Raw genomic sequence first — 27,788 nt, 5'->3', positions numbered from 1 at the left:
TGTCATTTATTGCCAATTTTATCATGTATATTCAAGAGTGATAGCTGATGAACAGGCAGTTAGTAGTCTGGCTGAAGGTGTGTCCCTGCCTCCCCCTTAATCCCCCCATTTTAGTTGTACAAGAAACAGATTTTTAAAACCTGACACGGTCCCTGCCTTGAGTGTGGCTGGGAGACAGGCTGCTCACTGATATCAGGAACATGTGATCAAAATGATCAACAACCACCAGCTACATGTGTGGTTTGTAGCTGTTTCTCTGGCGGGGGGCCCCAGGTCTAGGGCTGATGTCAGTTCTTGGTGTGACCTCAGTGCACAGCTACAATTTAGAACCACTGACCAAAAGGGACAGTACATGACAAGTTAAACCTTTTCCTTCTTGATGTAACCCACACCTGCATTATGACAAATGCATACACATTCACCTGTCAGTTCTCCATGCCATGAGTCATCCTGACTTTACACCTTCTTATCTAAAGAATGGCAAACTCCTTCTGGTTTACCCAGATGTGGATTAAGCAACAAACTGATGCTTCTTCCCATTTTCTTTGTTGTTATAGACAAAGAAGAATGTTCTTCCTCTCCTCAGCCCACTCCATCCTTCACTCTAGTCTGTTCCAGCCTGGGAAGGAAGCCCTGGGCTCACCACCCTTATCTGCGTGGCTTGTCCAGGCCATGTGTGAAAGCAGCAGGCATCATGCAACTCTTGTCAGCACAGTAGCTGCATGAGCTTCTAAAGTGAGCCCAGCCCATGTGCCATCAGGTAACTAACCACCTCTCAACCATATCACCCAGGAAGCACCTCCTGAGCTGAGAGGCTCCAAACTCCCAAGATGGCCGCCCTCAGACGACAACAGCCCCTCCTACACCCAGCACCAACTCTCACATTTATTCCTAATAGAAAAAGAGAACATATGATTTTCCTGGGTCCCAGGGAAAGCAAGAGACATAAACTGCTGGTTTTTTTTTTTTTTTTTTGGCTTTGAAAAGCCAATCTAAAAAGTAAACCTATTCAGATACAAATTGCATCTGAAGTAAAATCTCAGCTGTCTTTAAAAAGAAAAATCCATAAAAACGCTAAGAAGAAAATATGCTTAGAAATCAACAAGAGTTTCTTCTAATAGTGAGATAATGAGGGAGTCTCACCTCCAGCCCCCATTTATTTTTTTTCTTCACTGTAGTTTACTAACTTTCCAGAATGAGCATTATTACCTTTAAAATCAGGGAAAAAACATAACTTCTAAAGTTTGAATAATCAACTAATTAGAAGCTAAATCTAATAATCACTTCTAACATTCTAAAAATCAACAGCATAAACCTCCTCAAATCTCTTTCTCTTCTCTCTGCTCCTGTGTTGCAAGTCCCCCACAGCATAGCTGTACTTTCCTGACAGTTTCAAGGAAGGATTTACTGATTTTCACCTCAGATAATGTTGAATGCTCCAGTTTCAGAAACTCACCAAAAAGAGGATTTAGTCTATTACAACAGACACATCCCCATGGTAAAGATGGACACCAAATACAAAGTATGCGTATTTCTGGAGAAAAATCAGTACATGTGCTTTTTCTGTTACAGAAATCAACTTCCGAATGTCTATTTGGCTCCGATGCCACTGGCCTGGGCGTCTCCCTCCTGGCTGCCTTGCTACATGCCCAGGCACTGCCCAGCAGGCCCACGGGCAGCAGTCAAGGTCCTAGCAAGGGTCCAGGCTTTGGGGGCTTCCTCGGTCCTCGTCAAGTCTGGGCTGCTTGAGCTCTGGAGGACTGCCCTGAGGATCTCCAGGCATCTCTGAAATATCAATAAACACAAAATGGGCAAGTGAATGAGGACTTCTATAGGCTTAAAGCTGACATAACAAAACACAGAGCCAAGATGAGGAATGGAACTGAGAGCAAGAGCCTGTGTTGCTAAGATGGGATCTATACCACAGTTCTCCATCGGGGGCAACTGTCTGTCAAGGGAAGTGGGCAATGTTTGGTGACATTTGAGAATGTCACAGAGCAGGGGTACAATCTGGGGATGCTGATAATACCCCACAATAGGAACAAAATTATCCTGCCCAATCATGAAGTCATCAGGTCAAGAAACCCAATCTAGACCACTCTTCCTGAACCCAAGACAGATCACAGGGATTGCCTTATTCTAAGATAAACATCCAGGCAGGGATTCTTAGAAGACAGCTGCATCAGGATGCATCCTTGCTCTCTTAGAAGTGATATAAAATTGGGTGGTGCTAATTTCCAAAAGAACAAAAGAGAAGCATTAAATCATTAACAACATCACTTACCTAACTGAATTTCTTCTGTGGAAGAGGTAGAAATTATACTGGTTGGTACAGAATTTGATGGTGTATCTGTCTTTAAGGGTGTTAAATTTATTCTCCTTGATTAAAAAAATAAAAGGAAAAAATGGCTCATTAGTATTACAAAACTTATTTATATGTGATATTAAATATCAAAACTACCAAAGTTCACCTGAGCTAGGCACAGTGGTCCAACGCCTGTAATCCCAGTGACTTGGAGGCTGAGGCAGAAGGACTACAAGTTCAAAGCTAGCCTTAGCAATTTAGCAAGGCACTGTCTCAAAAATAAAAAAATAAAAAATTTAAAATAAAAAGGATAGGGATGTGGCTCAGTAGTTAAGTGCCCTCTAGGTTCAATCCCTAGTTCCAAAAAAAAAAGCTTAGACAATCATATAGTGCCCAGTTATTTAGAAAGGATTACATCCACCTACTAAGTTTAACTATCACACTTATAATGGTCAACTCAAACCATAACCAGTCATCTAAAAGCTTTAAACAAAAGCTGAGTTCTGTTAATTAACAATAGTCCAGTGAGCACCTTACTGAATACTGCATACATAAGGTTATCAAAATTTCTACATATGGAAAGCACCAAACATAGATAATCCTTTTTTTAAAATCCAGAGCCTTAATTTTTCAATGACTATTATTCTCTTTTTAATTACAAATGCAAGAAACTTGGTAAATAGTTTAGAAGAAATCAGAAGAGGAAAGCAATTTAATACCAAAAATATTTCAAAGAATGCCTTCCACTATCTAAAAACACACAGGAAAAAAAAAAAAAAAAAAAAAAAAAAAAAAACCCATACTGCTATTCTGTAGAAATGAGAGATTTAGAAAGAGCTGAGCACTACACCTGAACCACACTGTGACTAAGCCAATAAAGACATAAGGGCACAGCAGAGAATGGGGGCTGTGCCTCACCTCCCCTTCCTGCCCTGCCATCTCCCTCTCCACTAGTCCATCTGGAACATGAGGAGGTAGAGGGATTGGTGGAGAGGAAGTGCAGAGTCAGAGGGGATAACTGGGCATCAGAGGTAAAAACAAAGGAAAACCAAAGGCCAGCACTGCTTGGCGAAAGAAGGACATGCAAAGCAGCTCTGTGGCGGGGGCAGCAACGTGGATGAAGTCAGCTGACTGGTGAGAAGGGGGAGAAATAGCCATAGATTCACAGGGAGCCCTTTGTTCCTGGTGACCAGGTAGCTCAGGAAGACATTCCTTATAAACAAATGAGCACTATTCTGCCACAGAAAGGAGGGTATCTGGCATTTGCAACAACATGGATAAACCTGGAGGACATTATGGTAGGAAACCAGGAACAGAAGACAAGAACAACATAGTTGCACCATCTAAAATCTAAAAAAGCTGATGTCATAGAAGTCAAGACTAGGAAAGTGGCCACCAGAAACTGGAGGGCAGGGTGGCAAGAGGAGGAGGGATGGGGAAAGCTGGCCAATGGGTCCAAGGTCAGCTAGATAGGAGGAATGGATTCTACTGCACAGCAGGTGATGTGGTTACAACAAGTGGCGTGCATTTAACAGGATCCTGAATGTTCCCCACCATGCAAATGGTAAGTGTTTAAGATGATTTGATCAGGACATGAGGTATACATGTATCAAAATACTGCTGTATATGGGGCTGGGGTTGTGCCTAAGTGGTAGAGCACTCACCTAACATGTGTGCGGCCCGGGTTTGCTCCTCAGCACCAAATAAAGAAAAACAAATAAACGTATTGTGTCCATCTACAACTAAAAATATTTTTAAAAAAATATTGCTGTGTACCCCACATTAACACATAGTTATTATGTGCTAACAGCCAGGCATGGTAGTGCATGCCTGTAATCCCCAGCAACTGGCAGACTGAGACAGGGGGATTATAAATTCGAGACTAGCCTCAGCAACTTAATGAGGCCTTAAGCAATTTAGCAAGATCCTGTGTATCAAAATTTTAAAAAAAGGGTTAAGTGCTCCTGGGATCAATCCCCAGTACCAAAAAAAAAAAAAAAAAGAAAAAGAACAAAATAAGGGGCTGGGGCTCAGAGGCAGAGCGCTTGCCTAGCATGTGTGTCGATTCTCAGCACCGCATAACAATAAATAAAATAAAGGTCCACTGACAACTAAAAAAAATTAAAAGAAAAGAACCAAATAAAATGGGTAAAGGTGCACTGTAAGTCCAGTTACTTAGGGGACTGAGGCAGGAGGATCTCAAGTTCAAGGTCAGTCTAGGCAACTTAGCAAGAACCTATCAGAAAATACAATGAAGAGGGCTGGAGTATAGCTCAGTGCTGGCTTAACATGTGCAAGGTTACAGGTTCAATTCCCAGTATATAAAAAAAAAAAGAAGGCACTTGGCTATAGCTTGACTGAGTGTTGCCCAAAGGCCCACATCTAAAGGTTTGCTCCCAAGACTATGGCACTACTGGGAGGAAGAGCCATTGTGAAGTGGTACCGGTGGAAGTAAGATCCTGGCAGACATGCTCTTGAAGGGGATTTGGGTTCCCTGGCCTTTTCCTCCCTATCTTTGCTTCCCAGACTCCATGAGTGAGCAGGCTGCTCCACCACTGTTCCTGCCACAATGCACTGGGCTACCACAGGCCCAGAGCAACAGGACCAAGTGACTATGGACTAAAACCTCTGAAACCATGAGCCAAAGAAAGACATTCATTCCTCTTTCTAGGTTGACTTGTCTCAGACATTTATCTCAGTGACAGAAAGCTAACCAGCACTCCCTTTTATTTCCCACCTGTCATGAAGCACCTGGTACCATCTTAGGAAAAAGAGCACAGGTACAAAATGAGGACATATTTCCAGGCTCATAATCTAACAGAGGAAACTGAGACCTAAACCAAACATCTGCTACTGAATGTGATGGGTGGTGACAGAGTAAAGGGCTGAAGGGCCACAAAGTCCTTAAACAATGAAGACACACTCAGATGGGTCTTTCAGGAGGACTTTGGTGTTACCAAGGGGACAGACAATACAATGAACCCAAAAGAGGCTGACACAGAGGCTGCAAAGGCAGAGTGTGCTCTGGGAACACAGATTAACCACAGCGAGTGGTTATGGTCCTGGATGGCAGGCTGTGACCAAATCTCAGTCCGGGTGCCTACACAGCAGCTAGGAATGAAGGAACTGGCAGAGGCCTGCGAGCCAGAACATGACGCCCTCAGATTTAATGTCAAGCAACCTCTCATAACAGTGGGAAGGACTCACTGCAGACTTCTACCTTGAACAGACCGGGAGTGTTCACTTTACAATGTCAACTTCTTGTTTTGTCAAATGTACTTACCGGGGGATGGTCTTGCTCCAGGCTTGTAATGTGTTCAGAGTGACCCTCCGGGATGGGTGCGCTTTCGTGTTTTGACTACTGGGCTGTAGGGTCTTCTCCTCTGAAGGCCCTGGCAAGGAGTTTTTGATGCCAGGAGTTACTGAAGGAGTGTCCTTGAGGGCTGCTGGGGCTAGAGGCTGTCCAGATGACGAGGGACTTGTAGAGGGACTGCTGGAGTCGTGTATTCTGCTGCTGGGGGTCCCCTCTCCCAATCTGGGTCCTGGTGAAGATCCTTGGTGCATCTGACTTTTAGTTTTCTTTGCTTTATCAAGAGTTCTCACGCTCAAAACAGGCTTCTCTTTCAACGGAATGCCAAGTTCATCTTTCTCAAATGTCACAAATGAGCAATAACCATCTGTGGAAGAAATGGCCAGGAAAGCCCCATCGCTGGACCTTTGTTCCCAAAGCAGAGAAAAAAGTTAAAGACTTTAGTGACATTTACAACCCATATTTAACACTCTCAAGACTAATCAGAAAATAAAGTCTGATGAACTGGGTGCAGCAGCCTGTGACTACATACTACTCAGAAGCCTGATGCAGGGCTGGGGATGTGGCTCAAGCGGTAGCGCGCTCGCCTGGCATGCATGCGGCCCGGGTTCGATCCTCAGCACCACATACAAACAAAGGTGTTGTGTCCACTGAAAACTAAAAAATAAATGTTAAAATTCTCTCTCTCTCTTGAAAAAAAAAAAAAAAATGTTTAAAAAAAAAAAAGAAGCCTGATGCAGGAGGACCACTTGAGCTCAGGTGCTAAGAGTCCAGCCTGGGCAACAGGACAAGAACCTGTCTCAAAAACAAATAAATAATGGGTTGGGTTATGGCTCAGCAGTAGAATGCTTGTCTAGCACATGTGAGGTCCTGGGTTCGATCCTCAGCACCACATAAAAATAAATAAACAAAATAAAGATATTGTGTCCAACTACAACTAAAAAAAAGAAAGAAAGAAAAAAAAAAAGACCCAGATCCCAATGGGTGGCACTACTGGGAGGTAGTGGAACCTTTAGAAGGTGGGGCCTGCTTGGAAGAGGGGAGTCACCGGGCATACCTAGGAAGGATATATCCTGTCCCTGGTCCCTGGTACACTCTCCCTTTCTGCTTCCTGGGTGCCAGGAGGTGAGAGGCTTTGCTCTGTACACACCTCCACCCTGATGTTCTGCCTCACGTTTGGCCAAAGGCTAACCAGGAACTGAAGCCTCTGAGACCAAATAAATCTTTCCTCCGTAAGTTGTTTTTCTCAGGTATCTCACAGCAACAGAAAGCTGATAAACACAGCATGTAGCTAAGTCACCACAACTCATCTGCACTATTATTAACTTTCATATAAATAACAATGAGATAGATGATCTTTTCCTTTCTCAAGATTAAAAAAAAAATTAAGGGGCTGGGGATGTGGCTCAAGCGGTAGCGTGCTCGCCTGGCATGCTTGCGGCCTGGGTTCGATCCTCAGCACCACATACAAACAAAGATGTTGTGTCCGCCAATAACTAAAAGAAATAAATATTTTAAAAAATTCTCTCTCTCTCTCTCTCTCTCTCTCCTCTCTTTAAAAAAAAAATTAAAAGAACAGAGAAATAAAAAAGAGCAATAAAGAGTAAGAAATAGATGGTGAGTGGCCAGGCCCCAGCTAAGGCAAATGCAGGTCTAGGCAGGCAGCAGAGGCCAAATCAGGGACCAAGGACTGGGGATCTAGCTCAGTTGGTAGAGTGCTTGCCTCGCATGCACAAGGCCCTGGGTTCAATCCCCAGCACCACAAAAAAAAAAAAAAAAAAAAAAAATTAGGGACCAAAAAGTGGCTGAGGGAGAGCAGAGCGCCAAGTGACACCACTTCCAACGGCTTGTCAGTGAGTTTCCTTCAGAGAACCCAACAAGATCCCAAATGATGAGGAAGTCCCTGGGGCCTCCCTGCAGTTTATGAGAGCTCCACTAGTCCCATAGGGCAACCTGAATGACATCAAACCTACAGCTGTTAAACTAGGAAGCAAGCTTCGCAGCAAACCAGAACAGCTTTCCCTTTAATGTGACTGGCAAATGGGACCAAAAGGGCCATTTTTAGTATTGACATATCTCCTAGCCCAAGGTGTACCCAGGTCACAAAACTCTATCTCCTCCTTTGCTCACTGGCAAGCACTCACCACGAAATATCACTCAGGGTGTGGTAATGTATATTAGACACATAGCCGAAGGGGAAAGGCTGCTGGGTGTCATAGAGCAGCACGGAATCCTCAGAAGCCACTGCAAACACCACGCGGTAGGGCAGGCTCAGCAGTTCCATGGCTGGCTCACGTGATCCCTGATCTGTAGGGGAGATGGGCAGAACAGAGGACAAAACCAAGTTCCCAAAGGAAATAACCAATTCCCTCAAAAAGCCCTGTCTCAGGGAAATGTAAATGAGAGCTTTACTAAAAACCAGTTTGCTGTTCTTTACAAAGAATTCTTTATATATGAATAAAAGAAATGTACAAAGGAACACAATAGTAAGGACAGTATGCCTTGGGCACCGAGGTCCAAAAAAAGATAAGGGAAGAAGTCATTCTGAGTGGTCACGTTCTGATAAGAAAACACATGGTATATTTAGAAACATTCCACCAGGTGATGCTATAATGCTCTGTCAATCTGGCTATATTCATTTACATTAAAAGTTAAAAAGTCAAAAACAGCTTCTGCTTCCAGCAGAATAACAGGAATAACAGAGACCAACCCTTCACTTGAAAACCACTAAAATATCAGGTAAAATATATAAAGCAAGTTTTCAAAACACTAGTCATCAGGCAACAAAGGATGATCTCTGAGAGATGCAGCAAGTGAGTTAAGTCCTACAATTGCCTCAAATTACTGCCTGGTGTGCTTCCAGGTGCCAAAAAGGTAGCGAGAACCTAGGTCAGGCCTCGCAGACCCCTAGTCGAGAAGACACAGCAGGCAGCTGGGAAAGGCCAAGGCAGCCAGTGCTCACAGGCAGGGACACAAAAGCTACAGAAAGAGTTGCAGAGAGCTTTGAGTCATCACCTGAGTACTGAGCAGTGCATACCTGTGAGGACAGTACCTGAGGCTGAGCAAGATCTATCAGAAAGAAAGAGCAATCCCTGAAGCTCACAGCAGGCCAGGAATCCAGCCAGAATGGATGCTACAACTTGGATCTGGAATGTCCCCCATAAGCTCATGTTTTGAAAGCAAGGTCTCCAAATGCATCAAGTTTCTGAGGTAGGGCTTTTAGATGATTGAATTTTGAGGGCTCTGACTTCATGAGTGGATTAATCCATTTGATGGATGACAGATTAATCCATTAGCTGAATGAACTACTGGGAGGTGGGACCTGTTGGAGGAAGTAAAAGTCACTGAGGGCAGCCCCTTAGAAGGGTTTATATTGTTCCTGGCCCCTTCAAAGCCCTCTTCAGCTTCCTGGCTACCATAAGCAGCTTTCTTCTGCCACACCTTTATAACATGTTTTTGCCTTGGAGCTAACCAACTGAAACCACAACCAAAATAAACCTTTCCTCCTTTAAGTTGTTTATGTCAGGAATTTTGGTCATAGTGACAAAAAACCAACTCAGTGAGAAGCTTCATATTTCACAGGGCATAGATTATTCAGAATGATTTGCCTCAAGAGTAGGGAAAATTGGCCCAAGACCAAATGCTACTGTGACAGCATCTAACAAAGCTTAAAAAAAAGACCCAAAAGAATCAAAATGTTTTTAAGTAACTTCCCTACATCCCAGAGTAAACCTCAAGAAAACTTATAGGAATGAAACTATCCAACACATCCACTAAGGTAAATTTCACAATGCTTGCATAAGTTCAAAGCATGTGAGGAACCAGGAAAATATTACCCACAATTAGGAGGAAATAAAAAAACAACCTTATGTACAAAACCATCAAGTTATTGTTAACTGTACTCTATAAGCTCAAGAAGCAAGAGAAAAGAAGCAACATATAAAAGACATGGGTTGACAGGCACATGGGATAACTTCAAACAGCTTAATACATCATCAAAGTCCCTGATGAATAGGACAACAATCACTTGCAAGAACACCCTAATTTGATAAAAACTATAAACTGATTGACTTAAGAAATTCAATGAACCCCCAAGCACAAGAAATATGAATAAAACTACATCTAGGCACATCATATTTATATTGCCTAAAGTCATTGATAAAAAGAAAAATCTTAAAAGCAGCTGGGGGAGGGAGTTAAAAACAAAAACCTAATTTACACATAATTTTACTGCCTAGAAAATCAATAATGAATCAGCAGAAACACAAAACTAGCACTTATATTCTCTAAAGTTGTGGTAAGCAAGAAAATGTATTCTGGACAATGGGAAAAAAAAAAAAAGCTGACATACATGTTGATAACATCGGTCCTTGCTCCAGCTTTTAAGGGTAACTTAACTAATGATCTCATAAAAGGCGAGAATAGAATAGCAATTACCTGATATGAGGGAGAAAAGAGGGAGAGGGAGGAATTAGGAAAGGTTGGTCAATAGGTACTAAGTTACAGAACAGGAGATAGAAATTCTGCTGTGGATGATGAATATAGATGACACGACTATCCTGTATATTTCAGAAAGCCTACAAGAAAGAATTTTCAATGTTTTCACAACAAAGAAATGATAGCTGGGCAGAGCTATGTCACTTTTCCTTATTTTGCTTTTCTCAGCCAGTTACTCGTGAAGGTCAATTTGTATCTACTTATTTTTGGCAACTGGGAATTGAACCCAGGGCCTGACTTACACTAGGCGAATGCTCTACTAAGAGCTGCATCCCTAGCCCTAATGCATTTTTTTCTTAGTAGCTGCATACTATAATCCCAGTGGCTCAGGAGGCTGAGGCAGGAGGACTATAAATTCAAAGCCAGCCTCAGAAATTTAGTGAGGCATTTAGCAACTCAGCAAGACCCTGTCTCTAAATAAAATATATGAAAGGGCTGGTGATATGGCTCAGAGGTTAAGAAATGATAAATGTTTGAGACAGATATGTCCTGATTTGAACTTTACATAATACATACACGTATCAAAACATCATATTGCACATTAACATAAATAGGTACAATTTTTAAGTATCAATAAAAAAATAGGTTCAATTTTTAAGTATCAATTAAAAAAAATGAGTGAATCAAACCCACATACACACCTTTTCCCAAAACACATGCAATCCCCACCCGACCAGTGACCTGCCTCAGAAAGAACACAGCACAGCACAGCACTGTGGCCCTAAGGGTACCTGTTTCCATCAACGGCCTCAATTCAAAGTAGACAGGGCAGCAGCGAACAGCGAGTGTGGCTTTGCTAGGACACGGAAGATGGGCAATAGGCCTAAAAAATTAAACATAGTTTAGAAATAGTCACTGCTGCTCAGCAAAAGCACAAAGAGAGGGCAAGCATCTCAAATATTCCCTCTATTGTATACCTCTTGAGATTTTTCCTGGAGAAAACATAAGTTGTATTCATTACATTTTCACCGGATTCCACACATCCAGCTGTGGAACAGAAGGGAAAGAGAGGTGAGTCAGTGTTAGGTTAGACTGTTCTCCAGCAAAAGTTTAAGAGCCTTCAATTCTGGTTTGTCATTTTTCCCCCATAATGCTATTCTCTGGACAATGTTATTTTATTATTGAAGACAAGTACAAATATTCCATCACTATCTGTTCTTGCTCTTTACTCCAGTTCTACCTATCTGCATCTTCACCTGAGGGTCTGGCAGCTCCCTGGGAACTGGAACATAAAGTAGGGTACCCTTGCTATATAAAACATTTTTGAGAATCCAGGCAAATCAAGCTGATGAAGCCTGAAACTAGATCCAGCTGCCCAGGATCCGCCTAGGAGCCGACTCTCTGTCCCTGGATTTAGTCCTTGGTTGTCATCCAGAGACTGAGACCCGGGCTTTTCCCCATCTGCCTGATCCAGACTTGACGATGCGAGGAGAGCCAGCCAGTGCAGCGATCCCCAGCCTCAAGCAGAGCCTGACTGCTCTGGGGAAAAGTTCTTTCTGACAGCTTGTCCTCACTTACTCTAGATGTAATGAAAGCCAGGGCAAAACCTGCCAGGGAGAGGCTGTGACATAAAAGTGCTCTTATAAACTCCTCCCTACTCCATGTTCGTATCTCTTGACACATACACATATCATTTTATATATGACCATTTCATATCTATCAGAAAGAGCAGTTAGCAGCACCAGCTGTCTATTTACTATTTCTTGCTTTGCTAACCCTCTACCCATCTTGTCCATCTTTCTACCTCCAAGTAATCCATTTTAATAAACCATTATGTCACTTTTACATTTCTTCTATTCTCATATAATCAATGCAGACAGCTGTAACTCAACCACATGTATACCCATCTGATAGATTCTTTTTAGAATCTTAAGAAATGAGATATTATTTACACTTTTCCTTATTTTGCTTTTCTCAGCCAATTACTCGTGAAGGTCAATTTGTATCTACTTATTTTTGGCAACTGGGAATTGAACCCAGGGCCTGACTTACACTAGGCGAATGCTCTACTAAGAGCTGCATCCCTAGCCCTAATGCATTTTTTTCTTAGTAGCTGCATACTATTTACTGGTATAAAACTACCTCCTCTGTAAATGAGTATTGCTTTGTGTTTTTTTTTTTTTTAACCACTACAATGTTTGCAATAAACATCTTTGAAACACACCTTACATACTATGCATTTACTTTTTTTTTTTTTTAATGATTAAGGTGGTAAATTTTGTTGGGTATCTTTTACTACCATATTTAAATTAAAATGCTTATCCCCATATCACCTTGCCCCAAACTATTAGCCATCTGGCAAACGTTTATTCATTTTTCAGCACATTACTAAAATGTTTTCTCCTCTGGTAAGATCTTCCCCACCCAGATAATGGGCAAGGTCTCTGGGCTCAAGGTCTTGGCTTATGCCAAACCCTGGGAGGCCTCCATGACTCTCAGGTTAGATTCCAGGTTGCATTCACTTCTTAAGGAACTGGCTGTCAGAGTGGACAGATGGACTGGATGGCACATACATTTAAATGTTACCAGACTGCTTTCCAAAATGGTGATCCACTCTCCCAGCAACAATACCCACATTCTGCATGCAATAGTATTATTTTTCCAGTCTGATGGAAATAAAGAGACATCTAGTTGTTATGATACTTCAATCTGTACTTCCCTACTGAGTTTTAGAATCCTTTTCTGTGGTCCACTCAATGTGTAGCTTTGCTCTGCTACAAACTGCCATTTTTCTTCTGAGATTTTCTTCCTCTGTGTATTTAGGATTGTTGAATACAATATATAGCAGCCCTTTCTTCCTTATACCACAAACACAAATATTATTTTCCAGTTCCACCATCCATCCACTAGTTCAACTTGCTGCATCTTTTGCCATTATCAAAGTTTTATATTAAAATGCAAACAGACCTGTTGTTTCTTTAGGAGTTCTATATTCTTGTATTTATAGTTAAGTATTATATTTACCTGAAAAATTTTTTTTCCTTCTTTTTTTGGTATTGGGGAATTGCTTTACCACTGAGCTACAGCCCCATTTTATTTTTTGAGACACAGTCTTGAAAAGTTGCTGAGGGTCTAAGTTGCTGAGAATGGCCTGGAACTTGGAACTTGTGATCCTCCTACCTCAGCCTCCCAGAACTTTGGGATTACAGGTGTACACCACAGTGCCTGGCTTAGAATTAATTTTTTATCTTCTTTCATACAGTTATTCAGTACCATTCATTGGATAACCTATTTTCCCCACTAAAATTCCACCTATGATCATATGTTAAATTCCCTTATATCCCTATTTCTTGTTTCTCAGTCTAGTTCACTAGTTTTTTAGTGTAGTCCTATACCAATACCATATTGATTTGACAATAGTAGTGTCAAAGAGTGTTTTTTGGTATCTGATGAGGCAAACACTCAACTCTTTTTCCTTTTTTTTTTCATATTTCCTCGAATACTTGTCAGCATTTGTTCTACTAAAGAAAACTGAGAGGGCTGGGAATGTGGCTCAGGCGGTAGCGCGCTCGTCTGGCATGCGTGCGGCCCAGGTTTGATCCTCAGCACCACATACAAAGATGTTGTGTCCGCCGAGAACTAAAAAATAAATATTAAAAATTCTCTCTCTCTCTCTCTCCTCTCTCACTCTCTCTTTAAAAAAAAAAAAAATTAAAGAAAACTGAGATAAAAAAAAAAATAGGGGCTAGGGTTGTGGCTTAGCAGTGAGCGCTCACCTAGCAAGTGCGAGACCCTGGGTTCAATCCTCATCACCACATAAAAGAATTTAAAAAAGTATTATCCAACTACAACTAAAAATAAATAAAAAAACGAAAAACAGGGAGTTGGGGATATAGCTTGCTTAGTAGAATTCTTGCCTTGTATGCACAAGGCTCTGGGTTCAATCCTCAGCACTACAAAAAGAAATGAAAAAGAAAAAAAAAACCTATAGATTCAGTGGCACCCAACCATAATCCCCGCTACTCAGGAGGCTGACGTAGGAAGATGCCAAGTTCAAGGCCAGCCTGGGAAACTTAGCAAGGCCTTGCTAAAACAAAAAAGAAAAAGGGCTGGGGGATGTGGCTCAGTAGTGAAGTACCCCTGGGTTCAATCCCCAGTATTACAAAACAAAACAGAACAAAAAACCCTCTAAAAGGACTTAAATTGAAAATTAAACTGGTGATAATTTTCAGAACACAATATATTTCCATTTATACAGAACTTATTTTATGGGGCTGGTTGTGGCTCAGTGGTAGTGTGCTTGCCTAGCATGTGTGAGGCACTGGATTTGATTCTCAGCACCACATATAAATAAATAAAATAAATGTCTGTCAACAACTAATAAAAAATATATATTAAAAAAAAAAGAACTTCTTTTACAATCTTTAATAATCGAATCTAGAATTTTTCATAAACATTCTGTGCCTTATTAAATTCACTTTCATGTATTTTATGGGTTTTTCACTAATATAAATGGATTCTTCCTCAGTGCTGGGATTGAACCCAGGGCCTCATTCATGCTAAGCATGCACTCCACCACCAGGCTACACCTGCAGCTCCTACTGGGATACTTTTCCTCTTTCCATTTTTTAGACTTAGTGCAGTATAGAAGATATAGATTTTTATGTATTTACCCAATACTGGCCACCTTATCAAATTCTTTTTTTGTAATGCTTGTATTATCTTTTAAATCCCTTGGATTTTTCTATAAATACAATCCTATCAAAGGCATAAAAAGTTGTTTATCTCTTCCAATCTGGGTAATTTCATTTTCCTGTTTTCCTGTATTTATTAACCCCACAAAAAACAATAATGGTGATAGCAAACTCCGATGTGGTACCTTATCTTAACTAAAGATATTTTGGGAGTTGCCATTTAATAAAGGATTTTTTATTAAGTTTAGTAAATAAATTTGAATAAAAATGTTTTTGAGAGTAACTTTAGTAAACAACATTAGCAACTACTACTTCTTGGTCCTGAATCTTCTTGCATCAAAGTGTCCCCAAAATGCTCTCAAAGTTCCTTAAAGCCTCACCCACATATATGCATGAATGACTCATGCCTAGCCTGACTGGGACTCTTGGTGGCAAACCTGACCTGGGCAATACTGTCATCTTCATGCTAAGGATGTTCGTCAAGCCATATAAATTAGCTGACATCTCTGTGGACAATCTAGCCACAACACTGCTCTGCCTGATCATGTTGGGCTTAACCTTCTGCCTTCCTGTAGCCAATAAATCTAGTTTTTCCTTGCTGATTTTGCTGACTTTTCAGATTTGACAACTAAACTCCCACAGGTTAGTTCAACCAAACTTGTCCCTCTCCAATGAAGGTGCCTTCATTCTTAAGAATAATAAAAATAATAGGCACTTTATTTTTGGCTTTAGAACTATGACTTCCACATACATGTCTAATAAAAAAATCATTCAGGGGCTGGGGATGTGGCTCAAGCGGTAGCGCGCTCGCCTGGCATGCGTGCGGCCCGGGTTCGATCCTCAGCACCACACACCAACAAAGATGTTGTGTCCGCTAAGAACTAAAAAATAAATATTAAAAATTCTCTCTCTCTCTCTCTCTCCTCTCTCACTCTCTCTTTAAAAAAAAAAAATCATTCAGTAAAAGGTTTTATTGGTAATTTTTTTATCACTCTAGTTTCATCATTCCCAAACTTACCTGAATATCAAAAATCACTTGGAAATGTTTTTAAAATTCCAAAAGCCAGGTAATACACCCCATACCAATAAACTCCCATCTCTAGAGTGGGACACAGCACTATCTTTCTAAAGCTCCCTTGGAGGTTTCAATGTGCAGACAAGTTGGGGACCAATGCTCTGATCAGACTTCACTGAGTTGAAAAGAAGCATTACAAAAGGGCAGCACAGACACCCCTGTTCTGTCATCACACCCTTAGATCAAAAGCTGTCAACACACCTGGGGCGAGGAGCAAAGATCCATCAGGAGTAAAACTGAGTCTACGAAAGAAGGACTTCATACTGTCATCATGGAACATCCGGTAACTTCTCGCCTGTAGCATACCAAGTTAAAACATTACTCTAAATCTTTAAATAAAGATTTACACACTCAATCTTTACCATTTATTAACGATGTAATAATAAATAAAATTAAAACATTACAAATCAAATAATCATGAGAACTGAATATCTCTTTCTGTTAAGGAAAGTTATATATGTGCATCTGTGTCTCCATATGTGTATGTGTGTTTGTATAATAATTTTTTAAAACTCTGTATACATCCCACCCCACCACGGTGGTTTGTCTGGAGAGTGAGACTGGAGAGAAGCAGGAAGACAACCAGGAGACCTTTGCTCTTACCAGGTTTTAACAACATTTCTTGAACATCTGTGTGGGATAGCCTCTGCCACCATTTATTAATAACTTATAAACTGTTAGCATTCCATTCTCAACACCTGAAGGAAGCAGGCATTACTATCCTTCCTTTATAGACGTGATCTCTCAGTGCCAGTCAGTTTACACCCACAGGGCCTTCCCCTGGCCCCTCGGGCTGGGTTTGCACCAAGTCCCCTTGCTGCTCCAAGAACTGACTTGCTCCCCCTCACCTAAGTGTCTGCCTCGAAAGTCATGACTGCTTAGGAACAGAGTCCTACTCGTTCTTTCAGATCCTTCCTACTCCTCCTAACTACCAGCCCTGTGATCTATGCTGGCTCTGTCAGAGCTTTCCAATGACCTGCAAGATGGTACACTATCTGCTACCGCTGAGGCAACGTTAAACCCACCTGCCTTTTTTTTGGTACTGGAAACTGAACTCAGGGGTGCTTTACCATGAACCACATCTCTAGCCCTTTTAGTTTTTGAGAGAGGGCCTTGCTAAGTTGCTTAGTGCCTCACCAAGTTACTGAGACTGGCCTCAAATTTACAGTCCTCCTACCTCAGCCTCCCAAATTCCTGAGATTACAGGTGTGCACCATCATAACTAACTTTCTTTTTTTTTTCTTTTTGGCACTGAGAATTGAACCCAGGGATGCTTTAAATTTTGAGATCAAGTCCAAGTTGTTTAGGTTGGTTTTGAATTTGCAATCCTCCTGCCTCAGCCTCAGGAATTATAGGCATGCACTACTACACCCAACTTGCCTTCTGCTGCCTAATACAAGAATGTTCCCAGATCAGTTGTGATACACTCTAGCTAGACCTGAGAATCCTGGAGACCCTGCTACCACACGCCAAAGGAACACTCACTTTTAATGCCTCCCAAGTGATTTGCTAGGTTGCAAACCATGATCATCCACCACTGGCTCTCTCCTGTCCCCAGATGTCCCCATTTCCATACAGACCAGTCTCTTTCCATTCCAAGAGGAAACCTTATGGTATAGTTAGTCCAGGTGTCCAGTCCCAAGGCCAGTGATTTAGCTACAAGGGAGGACCTCCTGACTTCCTAAGTCTCAATTAACAGACTTTTGAAAGGATGTCATGATATTTCATACCTCTCCTTCGGCCCCAATTCCAGACAGCATCTTTGAAACATTAAAAGCCACACGCTTCTTCTGTGTGCTGTACACCCTCAATACCCTGAAGAAAGAATAGATTTTCCTCTTCTAGAAAATGAATTATGATTCATACAGAAGCAATCTATTACCAATCTATGACTGCCCCAAGGAATCCGAGTCTGCAGACCAGTACCACTGACATTTAGACTTAATTGAAGAATTATGACAGAGGCAAATATTAACCACCTTAAGGAAACAGCAGTGGTAAAAATGTCACAATTTTATTTTCAGTGCATGTTTCAACTTCTCAAGTGAGACACACTTCAGGCCCAGTCTTGTGTTTCAGGTCTTAGACATTTGTCCCAGTGACAATTTGTATGACTATAGTGAAGTTTGTTTTGTGTTAAAAGAGTCTCACTCTTGGAGAGTTAGAACATTAAGGGAACTCCAGCAGAAAATCTGGTTGTTAACTCATATTATTCTTACTAACCAATCAAACTGGTTACTCCTGATTGCCTGAACAAAACACAAATATCATAAAATAAATGGCATCCAGAATACAACAGGAGAGTCTATGAAAAATAAACACTAACTCCTACATGTTGCTTTTAGGCCAGGGTTATATTAAATTCAATTTTTTAGGGCTGGGGATGTGGCTCAGGCGGTAGCGCGCTCGCCTGGCGTGCGTGCGGCCCGGGTTCGATCCTCAGCACCACATACAAAGTGTCCGCTGATAACTAAAAAAATAAATATTAAAATTCTCTCTCTATTTAAAAAAAAATAAAAAATAGGGGCTGGGGATGTGGCTCAAGCAGTAGCGCGCTCGCCTGGCGTGCGTGCAGCCCGGGTTCGATCCTCAGCACCACATACAGACAAAGATGTTGTGTCCACCAAATACTAAAAAATAAATATTAAAATAAATAAATAAATAAATAAATAAATAAATAAATTCAATTTTTTAGTTAAAAGTAGTTGGATGAATATTTAAAAGAACTATTATGGGAGCTGAGGATGAGGCTCAAGCGGTAGCGCGCTCGCCTGGCATGCGTGCGGCCCGGGTTCGATCCTCAGCACCACATACAAACAAAGATGTTGTGTCTGCCAATAACTAAAAAATAAATATGAAAATTCTCTCTCTCTCTCTCCCCCCTCTCTCTTTAAAAAAAAATAAAATAAAAAAATAAATAAAATAAAAGAACTATTATGTTAAACTACTTTGTTCTATGTTCCCAGATATTAAAGCTTAAATATACTACATATAATTATAATAAGAATCTAATTGTATTAATTATAATATTACTAAATAATAATTTACATAATATATAAGCTCTAGGTTATGATTTCTAATCTATTTAAATGCGCTTATATCAATTTTATTAAAATATTCACTGAATTAAAAACTTGGAACTTAATGAGTTAAATAATACACCTGGAACTCCAGATCTTTTTTAACCCTTTGTTCCAAGAACATAATTAAATGCAATTGTACCAATAAATACAGCAACAAGACTTCTTTTCAAGAAGGACAAAATATTTAGTTTCTATTAAATTTAAATGCAGTCATTAAAAATTTAAATGGGTCATTAAAAATCACTATACTAGTAACTATCATCAAAAAGTAAAACACAGGAGCTGGGGTTGTAGCTCAGTGGTGGAGCACTTGCCTCGCAGTATGAGAGACACTGGGTTCGATCCTCAGCAATACATAAAAATAGGTAAATAAAATAAAGGTATTGTGTCCATCTACAACTAATACAAATTTTAAAAAAAAGTCAAATATAGGAGTTAGGGATATGGCTCAGTGATAGAGCACTGACATAACATGCATGAGACCCGAAATCCAATCTCCATCACCACAAAAAGAGAGAGAGAGAGAGAGAGAGAGAGAGAGAGAGAGAGAGAGCGCGCACGCGCTAAATAAATACTCCAACTAGCTTTTTTTGTTTAAGTCATATTCATGAAAGACTTTTTTTGGTGGGGGGGGGGTACTGAGGACTAAACTCAAGAACACTCAACCACCGAGCCACATCTCCAACACTTTTTTTGAATTTATTTAGAGACAGGATCTCACTGAGTTGCTCAGCACCTCTCTGTTGCTGAGGCTGGCTTTGAACTTGAGATCCTTCTACCTCAGGCTCTCTAACCGCTCGGATTACAGGCCTGCACTACTGCGCCCCACTCTTAAAAGACTTTTTAATTCTCCTGTGAAATCAAATGCAACAGTTCTTCCTACATTAATTCACCCCTTCAATAAAGATTTACCAAGTGCTAAATTTGTGTAAGGTACCTGCCCTAATCAATTTCCACTTATTATAAGAGTATGAAAAAAAGAACAAAAAAATCAGAGCTAGACTATTATTGATCTTGGTTGTAATAAAAATACCTCTGCAGGGCTGGGACTGTGATTTAGCAGCAGAGCGCTTGCCTAGCTTGCGTGAGGCACTGAGTTCGATCCTCAGCACCACATAAAAATAAACAAATAAAAGAAAGGCATTCTATCCATCTATGACTACAGAAAAAAAAAAAAAACCTTCTGCAGAAAATACCAAGCAATACAAAGACAATTTGCCAAATACTAACATACCTGTCACAGCTTAGAGTAGCAACATATTGACCCAAAGGATCCCAGGTTACTCCTTGTACATAGCTTTTATGTTCATTAAAAATTGAAATCTTTTGTCCTACAAAAAAAGCAACAGATTACCAAAACCTCCTTGGGAACAAATTGTATAAACTATGACATAAATATTATTCCCTTTATTCCACTGCATCATTCAGCAGGCAGCAAGAGACAGGCTCTGTTCCAAACCTGTGACGGCTGAGGACCCAGAGCTGACTCCACACAACCCCCACACTCAAGCTCATAGAATAATGGAAAGCCAGGGCAGCTACAGACAGGTACAACACAACACAGATCAGAGGAGAAGCAGGAGTAAGCATCAGAGAAGACCCAATGTCTTCACATCCAGCAGGATGTAGGGGGAATGAAAGGGAACAGGAAGGGTATTCTACAACAGCTGAGCTCAGCATAGATGGTGTAGAGACAAGTAACTGAGAACTGCTAATGGGTAAGGTGAGAGCCAAATCGTGAGGAAAAGAGATATAATCCAGATTCCCTGTGGGTGAGGAAAAGGCACAGGCATGAGCCAAGAACACTCAACTGGGAAGTGACCACGTTTTAAGGATGAAACTGAGGCTCAAGAGAGTTGGCAAAAATGGTCACTAGTTAGGAGCTCAGCTAAGAAGGGCCTGAACTGGAGCAATGTTAATAGGGATGGTGAAGAGACTTTGAGGAAAATACTCAGAAAATAAAGCCAGCAGCACAAAGAGATTCCCTGGATAAAAAGGAGTTATGGAGCCTTAACCATTTTTTTCATCAGCCAATTTTTTATTTGTTCAATTCTTACATTTTAAGTATTCTCTGATGACATTCATCTGATGCCAAATCCTTAACCATGGCAGACTGCAACCAACTAATTGATGAAGTTCCCTGTGTCATTTTACAATGCCCTACCCATTCCCCTCATCTCTTGTCATCAACCTCAATCAGACTGATTTGATGCTCACGCAAAAGGCTTCCACCAACTCACACATACAAGCCTATCGCACAGGATGCAAGCCTACAAGGATGCTACCTTCATCTGAAGGCCTAGATTCTTCTGCAACAAACATCAGCCTGAAATCCTACTAATTTAACTTCATACTCATTTTGCTAACTTCTATACAAAATGAGGTTCCCTATCTGCCCTTCAGAATGTGACTAGCCCCAAACTTACAGGTTTGCCAGACTGTTATACTTCACTCATAATAGGAGTGAAGAAGTATTGACACTTTAAATCATCATTCAAAAGCCTTAATCGTTCTTAAAAAAGGAACAAAGCAAGCAAGAAAAGCCTCTCAAAAGTGGTATGCAAGTCTCTTTCCCAGCACTTCACTTTGCAGTCGCTCCCCACCACCCACCGAAACTGTCAATCTTCAAGCTGCCAGTGACATACACACACAACATGCAACATACATGTTTCAGTCTAACTCCCTGCCCTTCTGCTCTACTTGATGGCACTTCTCTTTCTCTCTCTGAAACTCTTTTCTGGAAATCTGCTGGGATTGAGGTGCTGGGGTTGAGAAGAGGGATGCAGAAGACCTCTGAAGGTCTGAAATAGCTAGTGGGAGAAGGCAAATGGGTCTGACCCTGAGAAGCAAAAGGAATGCAGGCTTGGAAGCAACTGCACTCAGCCCACGCTGGGGTCTGTGAAGGTGGACATGGAGATGGAAAGACAGTCAGAGGGACTGATGTGCAGGTATATGATTCTGTTGGGGAGCAAGGCAGGGGAAATAACAGGCCAGAGGGGCTGAAAAACAGTAAGCAGAGGACTTAGGATTTGTGCACACTGGAAGACAAAGCTGAGGGTAAACACATTCAAAAACCTGAAGGAGATGAGGTTTTAGTGAAAGAGCAGGACCCTTGGTTGACATTGGCAGAACAGTTAAGCAACAAAGGTCTAAGATGTATCCTTGACTTTAGCCGCCCTGACAAAACTATTTCTCCCCACAGAGTCCCTAATCTCGGGAAATGGCACCAATATCCACCTGGCTGCCAAAAGCTTAGAATTATAGCCAGTCCATCAGCAAGTATTGTCAAGTCCCATCCTCCCTCACATTTACTCCATCTTGTTCCTTGGATAGGGCAGGCGACTCCTGCCACAGGGCCTGTTCTTGTAGTTCCCACAGGTGAAGCACTCTTTTCCTAAATAATGTACACAGTTTGCTCTCTCACTTCAGTCAGGCCTGTTTGTACAAGGGCCCAAAGCTCACAGTAGCTCTCCTAAACAGCCTTTCCTAGCACCTATTTTGACATTATACCAATCTGTGTATTTGTCCGCACCCCCCACCACTACTATGTAGCCATTTCAGATCCACTGTTGTCAGCAACTACAGTAGTGGCCAGCATACTCACAATGTTCAAGGTCATTACAACTGGCTTGAGGGGGTACTAGATGCACTGGCCTCACAGAACTGAAATCATTGAAAACAATGGCCAGATGTGGAGAGGACAGAAGACAGTAACACTGGAGCTGGGGCCGTAGCTCAGTGGTAGAGTGCCTGTCTTGCATGTGTGAGGCCCTGGGTTTGATCCTCAGTACCATATAAAAATAAATAAATAAACAAAGATATTGTGTTCATCTACAACTTAAAAAAAAAAAAAAAAAAGACAGTGACACTGGTCCTTCATCATGCCAGAATATTAGGTATTAATTAGTGAGAGGATGACAGACATAGGCTGGAAAGAGGATGGCCCAAATGGCTGGATAGAACAGAGATTTTTAGAATAGATGAAAACTGAACTGATATAGTAGACAGTAATGGCCAATGCCAACTCCACTCCTGGATTCCCTAGCCAGGCACTTGGGTTGTGAGACAGTGAGTTGCCTGCACATTAGACAAGAGTACAGGAAGAGTCTGGGTGAGAATAAAAGGTCTGAATAAAGGACTGTAGGGGATAAAGATGACTGGGAATTAGCTACTATTGGGTTTGGAACTCACTGCTACTTATATACCACTGCAACTTCTGACATAGCTCCTGTCTCCCAGAACAGAGAACAAATGCCGTAAAGGCAGTGGAATGTCTTCAGCTATCCTTGATTTCCTAAAATGGAAACCTGATCGCACCTACATCAACCAGGATGCAATGCACATTAATTACAAATGACCAAGTCCTCCACTTGGTACCTGTACCCCTCATGTCTGCCTCCCAAGCACATGAGATTTGCTTCTCACAGGCACCAGTAACTCACAACACCACTGCAAAGCCTCCTACACTCTGAGTGGAGCCCTAAAAACTGAGTTGGACCCATGGTATATGGGACTAATCCGTCTTCTGTTAGTACAACCACCAATTTTAGTTCACTTAAGAAACTTTTCTTATGGCTTTTAAAGATAAAGCAGGCTAGACTTTTTTAAATACTTAGAATATTCCATCCTCCACTAATAAAAAATCTCTCTTACCTTTACTAACATCCCATATGATGGCTGTGTTATCCACAGAGGCAGAAGCCATTAAATTCCCATCAGTTGCCCAGCAAATATCATAAACATCTTCTAAGTGGCCCCTAGAACCCAAACAGGACAGAGAGGGAAAAAAAGTCATTATTCCAAAAAGGAAAAGGTTGCTAAAATTATAAACACAAACTCTGGAACCATGCATTAGAATGAGATTCTAGAAATTTCCACAAGAATTATATTAGCACTGGCTATAAACAACTGCTTTCAAAGATATTTATATATTTGATATTGATTACTTTCTACTAAGGAAAACTTTATAAAAGAAAATCCTCTTTAACTTATTTTATCTTTTATTGTCTTATGACTATCTCATATAAGTAAGTTTTAAGTTAGATATAAAGGTCAAAAGGCATGTTCCATTTAATGTGTCAGGTGATAAAGATAAATCACTTCCATGGTCCCTCCTCAGGTCACCTCAGGGTTTTTACAACAGTCCAGTTCTCCTTATTCAGCTGAGCCTCATCCTCATCCTGAAAAGCAATCTGTTCTGGCTCCTTGTTATCATTCACCTTCCACAACAAAATGACAGCATCTGTGGAGAGATTCAATTTCAGATAAGCCATGCTTCACTGCACACTCTTCCATTTCTGGATTTTTAGGGCATTAAACAACATTTTTTCTGTTCAATGGACACTGTGGCCATGATGATTTACTTTTGTTAAGAATCTGGACAGGAAGAATAGGCTTGCCTTCTAAACTAACATTACAAAAGAATCAACCTCAGACCAGAGCTATATAAAGTCACCTTAAAGAAGGATCCCCAAGGTCGACAAAATGCCATTGCCTTAACAAATTAAGGCATAAGCTACATGTAGCTGAATAGGAAAAAAAAAGGGGGGGGGACCCACCAATGCAAAAGTTTACAAATTGTTCCTTTGTAACTTTCAGCAAGTCACTGAATATCTGATGACTCAGTTTCCTCAATATAAAATGAGGGGGTGGGGGGCCTGTGGCTCAATGGTAGTGCACTTGCTTGACATGTGTGAGGCACTGGGTTCAATTCTCAGTACCATAAATAAATAAATAAAGGTCCTCAACAATTTAAATATATAATTTTAAAAATGACCCTTTAAAAAAATATGTATACATATAAAATGAGGATAATAACCTACCTGATTGGGCTATTGTGAGGGCTAAGTGGGTCAATATGCATAAAGCATTTACAACATGATGCCTGGTGCATGGAAAGCTCCATTTAAGTGTCAACAATTAATTCATTATGGATGTACCAGTCACCTTAGCCTGATGCTAGCTAGCTATGTCTTGTGCCTGATGACTCCTCACATTTTGACTCTACACTTCCTACATAACCTTCTGACAATGATTTAGCTTCCTGTTTAAAAATGTTCACAGGAGCAAAGTAAATGGATTTTGCCAATGTATGAACATATGTGTCCCACTCAAACTTGACTGGAACCCTGGTTGCACGCATTAGTCTGGGAGTTTGGCTGACATGATTGGCTCTGACAGATGGATACTCTACATATACTGAAGAATAGCAGGTTTCCAGGTCTTCAAGGCCAAGAGGCTTTGCAAAACTAGAGCTGTCCTGTGCAACTTCACAGGAGACAGCCTTTGGCCTCCTGGTGGTCTTCCACCCTCTACCTTTTCCTATAAACACACACACACAAACCACATACATATGACACACTCTGAGCCTCATAGCACTGAACTCAACTATTTCCCTTTCCTCTTGTTCCAAATAAAAACACACATTTGCTTTATCTTATACATTTTCTAGACTATTTGAAAGTATGGTAAAAGGTTTACTTTTCTGTATAGTTTTAGCAGACAGAAAATCTGAATCCATCTGCTCTTACCAAACAATGACAAGTTAGAAGGCTAGTCATTAAAGTAATTCCTGAAACCAATTAATTACACAGAGCCATGGAACCTACTCTAATCACCACAGATATTAAACAACCAAACAGAGCCAGAACTGTTGCAATACTGACAAAAGACAAGCCCCCTTCCTGCCTGATTCCAACCATCTTCAAGGGAGCAAGTGGAAAAGAACTGTTTTCAAGCAGGTCTTCTAAGTTTAATATTGTTATCCTCCATCTCCTCACTCTGACACACTTGCCCAAATAGTATTTTACTGAACTATCTAAATGCCAGATTGAGAAGATCAGTGATACCTGAAATAAAAAGGATATTTAGCTCAAATGTCACTAACTGACATGAGACAAGTAGGTATGTAGATCCCAATGGATTTTTGAAGTACAATACTCACCATCTCCTCCTGATGCTAAAATTTCCCCAGTTGGAGAAAAACGCACCACATTGACAGCTTTGGTATGACGAGCAAGATTGGATAAAAATTCCACAATGGCTTTTCCATCTGGTCCTTTTTCTACCTTCCAGATCTGTTGATACCAAAACATTCACTTAAAAAAAAAAAACAAAGAATGAGCATTCACTACCTTGCTTGTACTAAAACATTTCTATGCTTATTTTCAACAAGAAAATTTAATTTTCCTTTTGAAACACAAAATGAAGGAATCTCTCCTTTCAGACCATGAACTGTTCAAGAACAGCAGGCAGGCTTTGAGGTCAACAGATGTGGGTCTGATTCCCACCTGGCCCTTTCCTGACTATGGATTTGGGCAGGCCTCACACCCTTTTCTGATTCAAATTTCCTCATCTGCAAAGTGAGCTCAACCATATCTCAGGTAGGTAAATAATGAGAGGAGGAAAGGAGGTGTCCAAGTTCCATACCTGTGATCCTTCCTCCCACAGCTTTCTAGAGCAAATTGTTACTCCAAAGGAACCCAGACCAGGATTCTAACATAATGGGCATCCAGTTGGAACAATGTAGACACTATTACTCAAATAAGAAAGCTACTCTCCCTGGTGATGGTAGTGCACACCTGTACCTGACTACTCAAAGAGGCTGAGGCAGGAGAGTTGCAAGTTTCCCATTAGCCTGGGGAACTTAGCAGACCCTGCCACAAAATAAAAGGGCTAAGAATGTAACTCAGTGATATAGTGCTTGCCTAGCATGCAGGAGGCCCTGGGTTTCATTCCAAGTTAGATTTAAAAAAAAAAAAAAAAAATTACAACCACTACTCTGTCTCACTTTCATTGCTCATTTCAGGTTCTAAGAATTTAGCATTCTGGGCTGACAGAGCAACCTGAGGAGGATGCCATAAATTTTAAATAAAAGAATGAAAACTGTGGCTCCAAGTGGGGCTTCCCTGGGGCTTCCGGTCTCTGCCCCCTTTACCCGGACAGCGGTGTCCACCCCCGCAGACGCCAGTCTGTGGACCCGGCCAGATGTGGCATGCTGGAAGTCCAGGCTGTACACAGGCTCCTTGTTGTGCCAGGCTATTTCACACGTGATGACTTTCATCCTCCCGAGTTCTGATGGGCGGTCCTTTTTCCGAAGGCAGACGGAAGCTGGATCAACTGAATTAAGTACCAGTGTTGGGCAGGAATCCCGCTACCCGCCTAAGTGCGCGCCGCCCGGGAAAGGACGCCCCCTACCCCGACTTCCCACCTGCGCGCTCCACCCCCAGCGCCGCCTCAGCTCCGCGTCCCACAGCGCAGGACTCTCCGGCAAAGCCGGAAGGCACCGCGGAACGCCCGGGCCGGGCGACCGGGGGCGGCGGCCGCCGCAGGAGCCCCGCTGGGCGCAGGCCGGAGGCGAGGGAAGGGTCCACTGTGGGGCCGCCTCGGAGAGGGCGCCGTCTGCGGAAAGGGCGCCGCGGAAGGCGGGGGAAGGAGCTCGCGGGCAGGGCCTCACGGGCGAGGGACGGCTGCGGGGTCCACCAGACCCCACCTCAGGCTCGGGCGCAGGGCAGCGGGAGCCCGCCCGGGCCTGGCGGGAGGAGGCTGCGCTGGGCGGGGCCGGCTGCCCGCACAAGCACCGCTCGGGAGCCACCCCGGCCCCAGCAGTCTGCCCGCCTACCCGCCAGTCCTCAGCGAGGCCCTCTCACCCCGGCGCAGCGAGAGCGGAAAACCTGCGGGGATGGGGGGTCAACCCCAGGAAGCCTACCTTGCAGGGAAGCTGCCAGTCCGCGGCGCCGCAAGCTCCCGCCGTTGCGCGCGCCACTTCCCGCGCACCGCAGGCTCCGCCTCCCTGGGGGCGGGGCTCCGGGCGCCTCACCTTGTGGTGGGCGGGGCTCCTGGGTGCCCCGCCTCCGGCGCCCTGTCTGGTCCACCGCCGTTCGGC

At 42.0% G+C, this 27,788-nt stretch overlaps 1 protein-coding gene across 3 annotated transcripts; it reads right to left on the bottom strand.

Annotated features, from left to right (window-relative positions):
- Positions 1-27,678, bottom strand: CHAF1B (chromatin assembly factor 1 subunit B). Of its 3 annotated transcripts, none has more exons than XM_081301349.1 (14): positions 27,616-27,678; positions 26,841-27,025; positions 25,848-25,980; positions 24,029-24,146; positions 23,558-23,661; positions 20,139-20,235; positions 17,552-17,636; positions 16,023-16,116; positions 11,030-11,099; positions 10,844-10,935; positions 7,760-7,922; positions 5,589-6,020; positions 2,285-2,379; positions 1-1,785 (listed from the first exon to the last, which is right to left on the bottom strand). In XM_081301349.1, the coding sequence occupies exons 2-14, from the start codon at positions 26,964-26,966 to the stop codon at positions 1,691-1,693; spliced, it is 1,704 nt and encodes a 567-aa protein (XP_081157475.1). In that variant the 5' UTR covers positions 26,967-27,025; positions 27,616-27,678; the 3' UTR covers positions 1-1,690. The 3 variants fall into 3 exon arrangements, with proteins under 3 accessions (XP_081157475.1, XP_081157476.1, XP_081157477.1); XM_081301350.1 differs by having other exon boundaries at positions 26,841-26,992; positions 27,615-27,666; XM_081301351.1 differs by lacking the exons at positions 17,552-17,636; positions 23,558-23,661; positions 24,029-24,146; ... (1 more) ...; positions 26,841-27,025; positions 27,616-27,678.
- Between the last annotated feature and the right edge of the window lie 110 nt (positions 27,679-27,788).

This window comes from Spermophilus citellus (genome assembly GCF_964194105.1).
Source record: "Spermophilus citellus genome assembly, chromosome: 7".
NCBI lineage: Eukaryota > Metazoa > Chordata > Mammalia > Rodentia > Sciuridae > Spermophilus > Spermophilus citellus.
This window is presented reverse-complemented; position numbering and strand designations above follow the sequence as displayed.

What these genes read in the sequence shown, in the direction of transcription:
- CHAF1B (XM_081301349.1), bottom strand. Translation starts at nt 26,966, where the DNA reads ATGAAAGTCATCACGTGTGAAATAGCCTGGCACAACAAGGAGCCTGTG. An exon ending in ACTGTTGTAAAAACCCTGAG is followed by an intron (nt 23,662 to 24,028) that starts GTGACCTGAGGA and finishes TTTGGGTTCTAG; the next exon opens with GGGCCACTTAGAAGATGTTT. An exon ending in GAGGCCGTTGATGGAAACAG is followed by an intron (nt 7,923 to 10,843) that starts GTACCCTTAGGG and finishes TCTCCCCTACAG; the next exon opens with ATCAGGGATCACGTGAGCCA.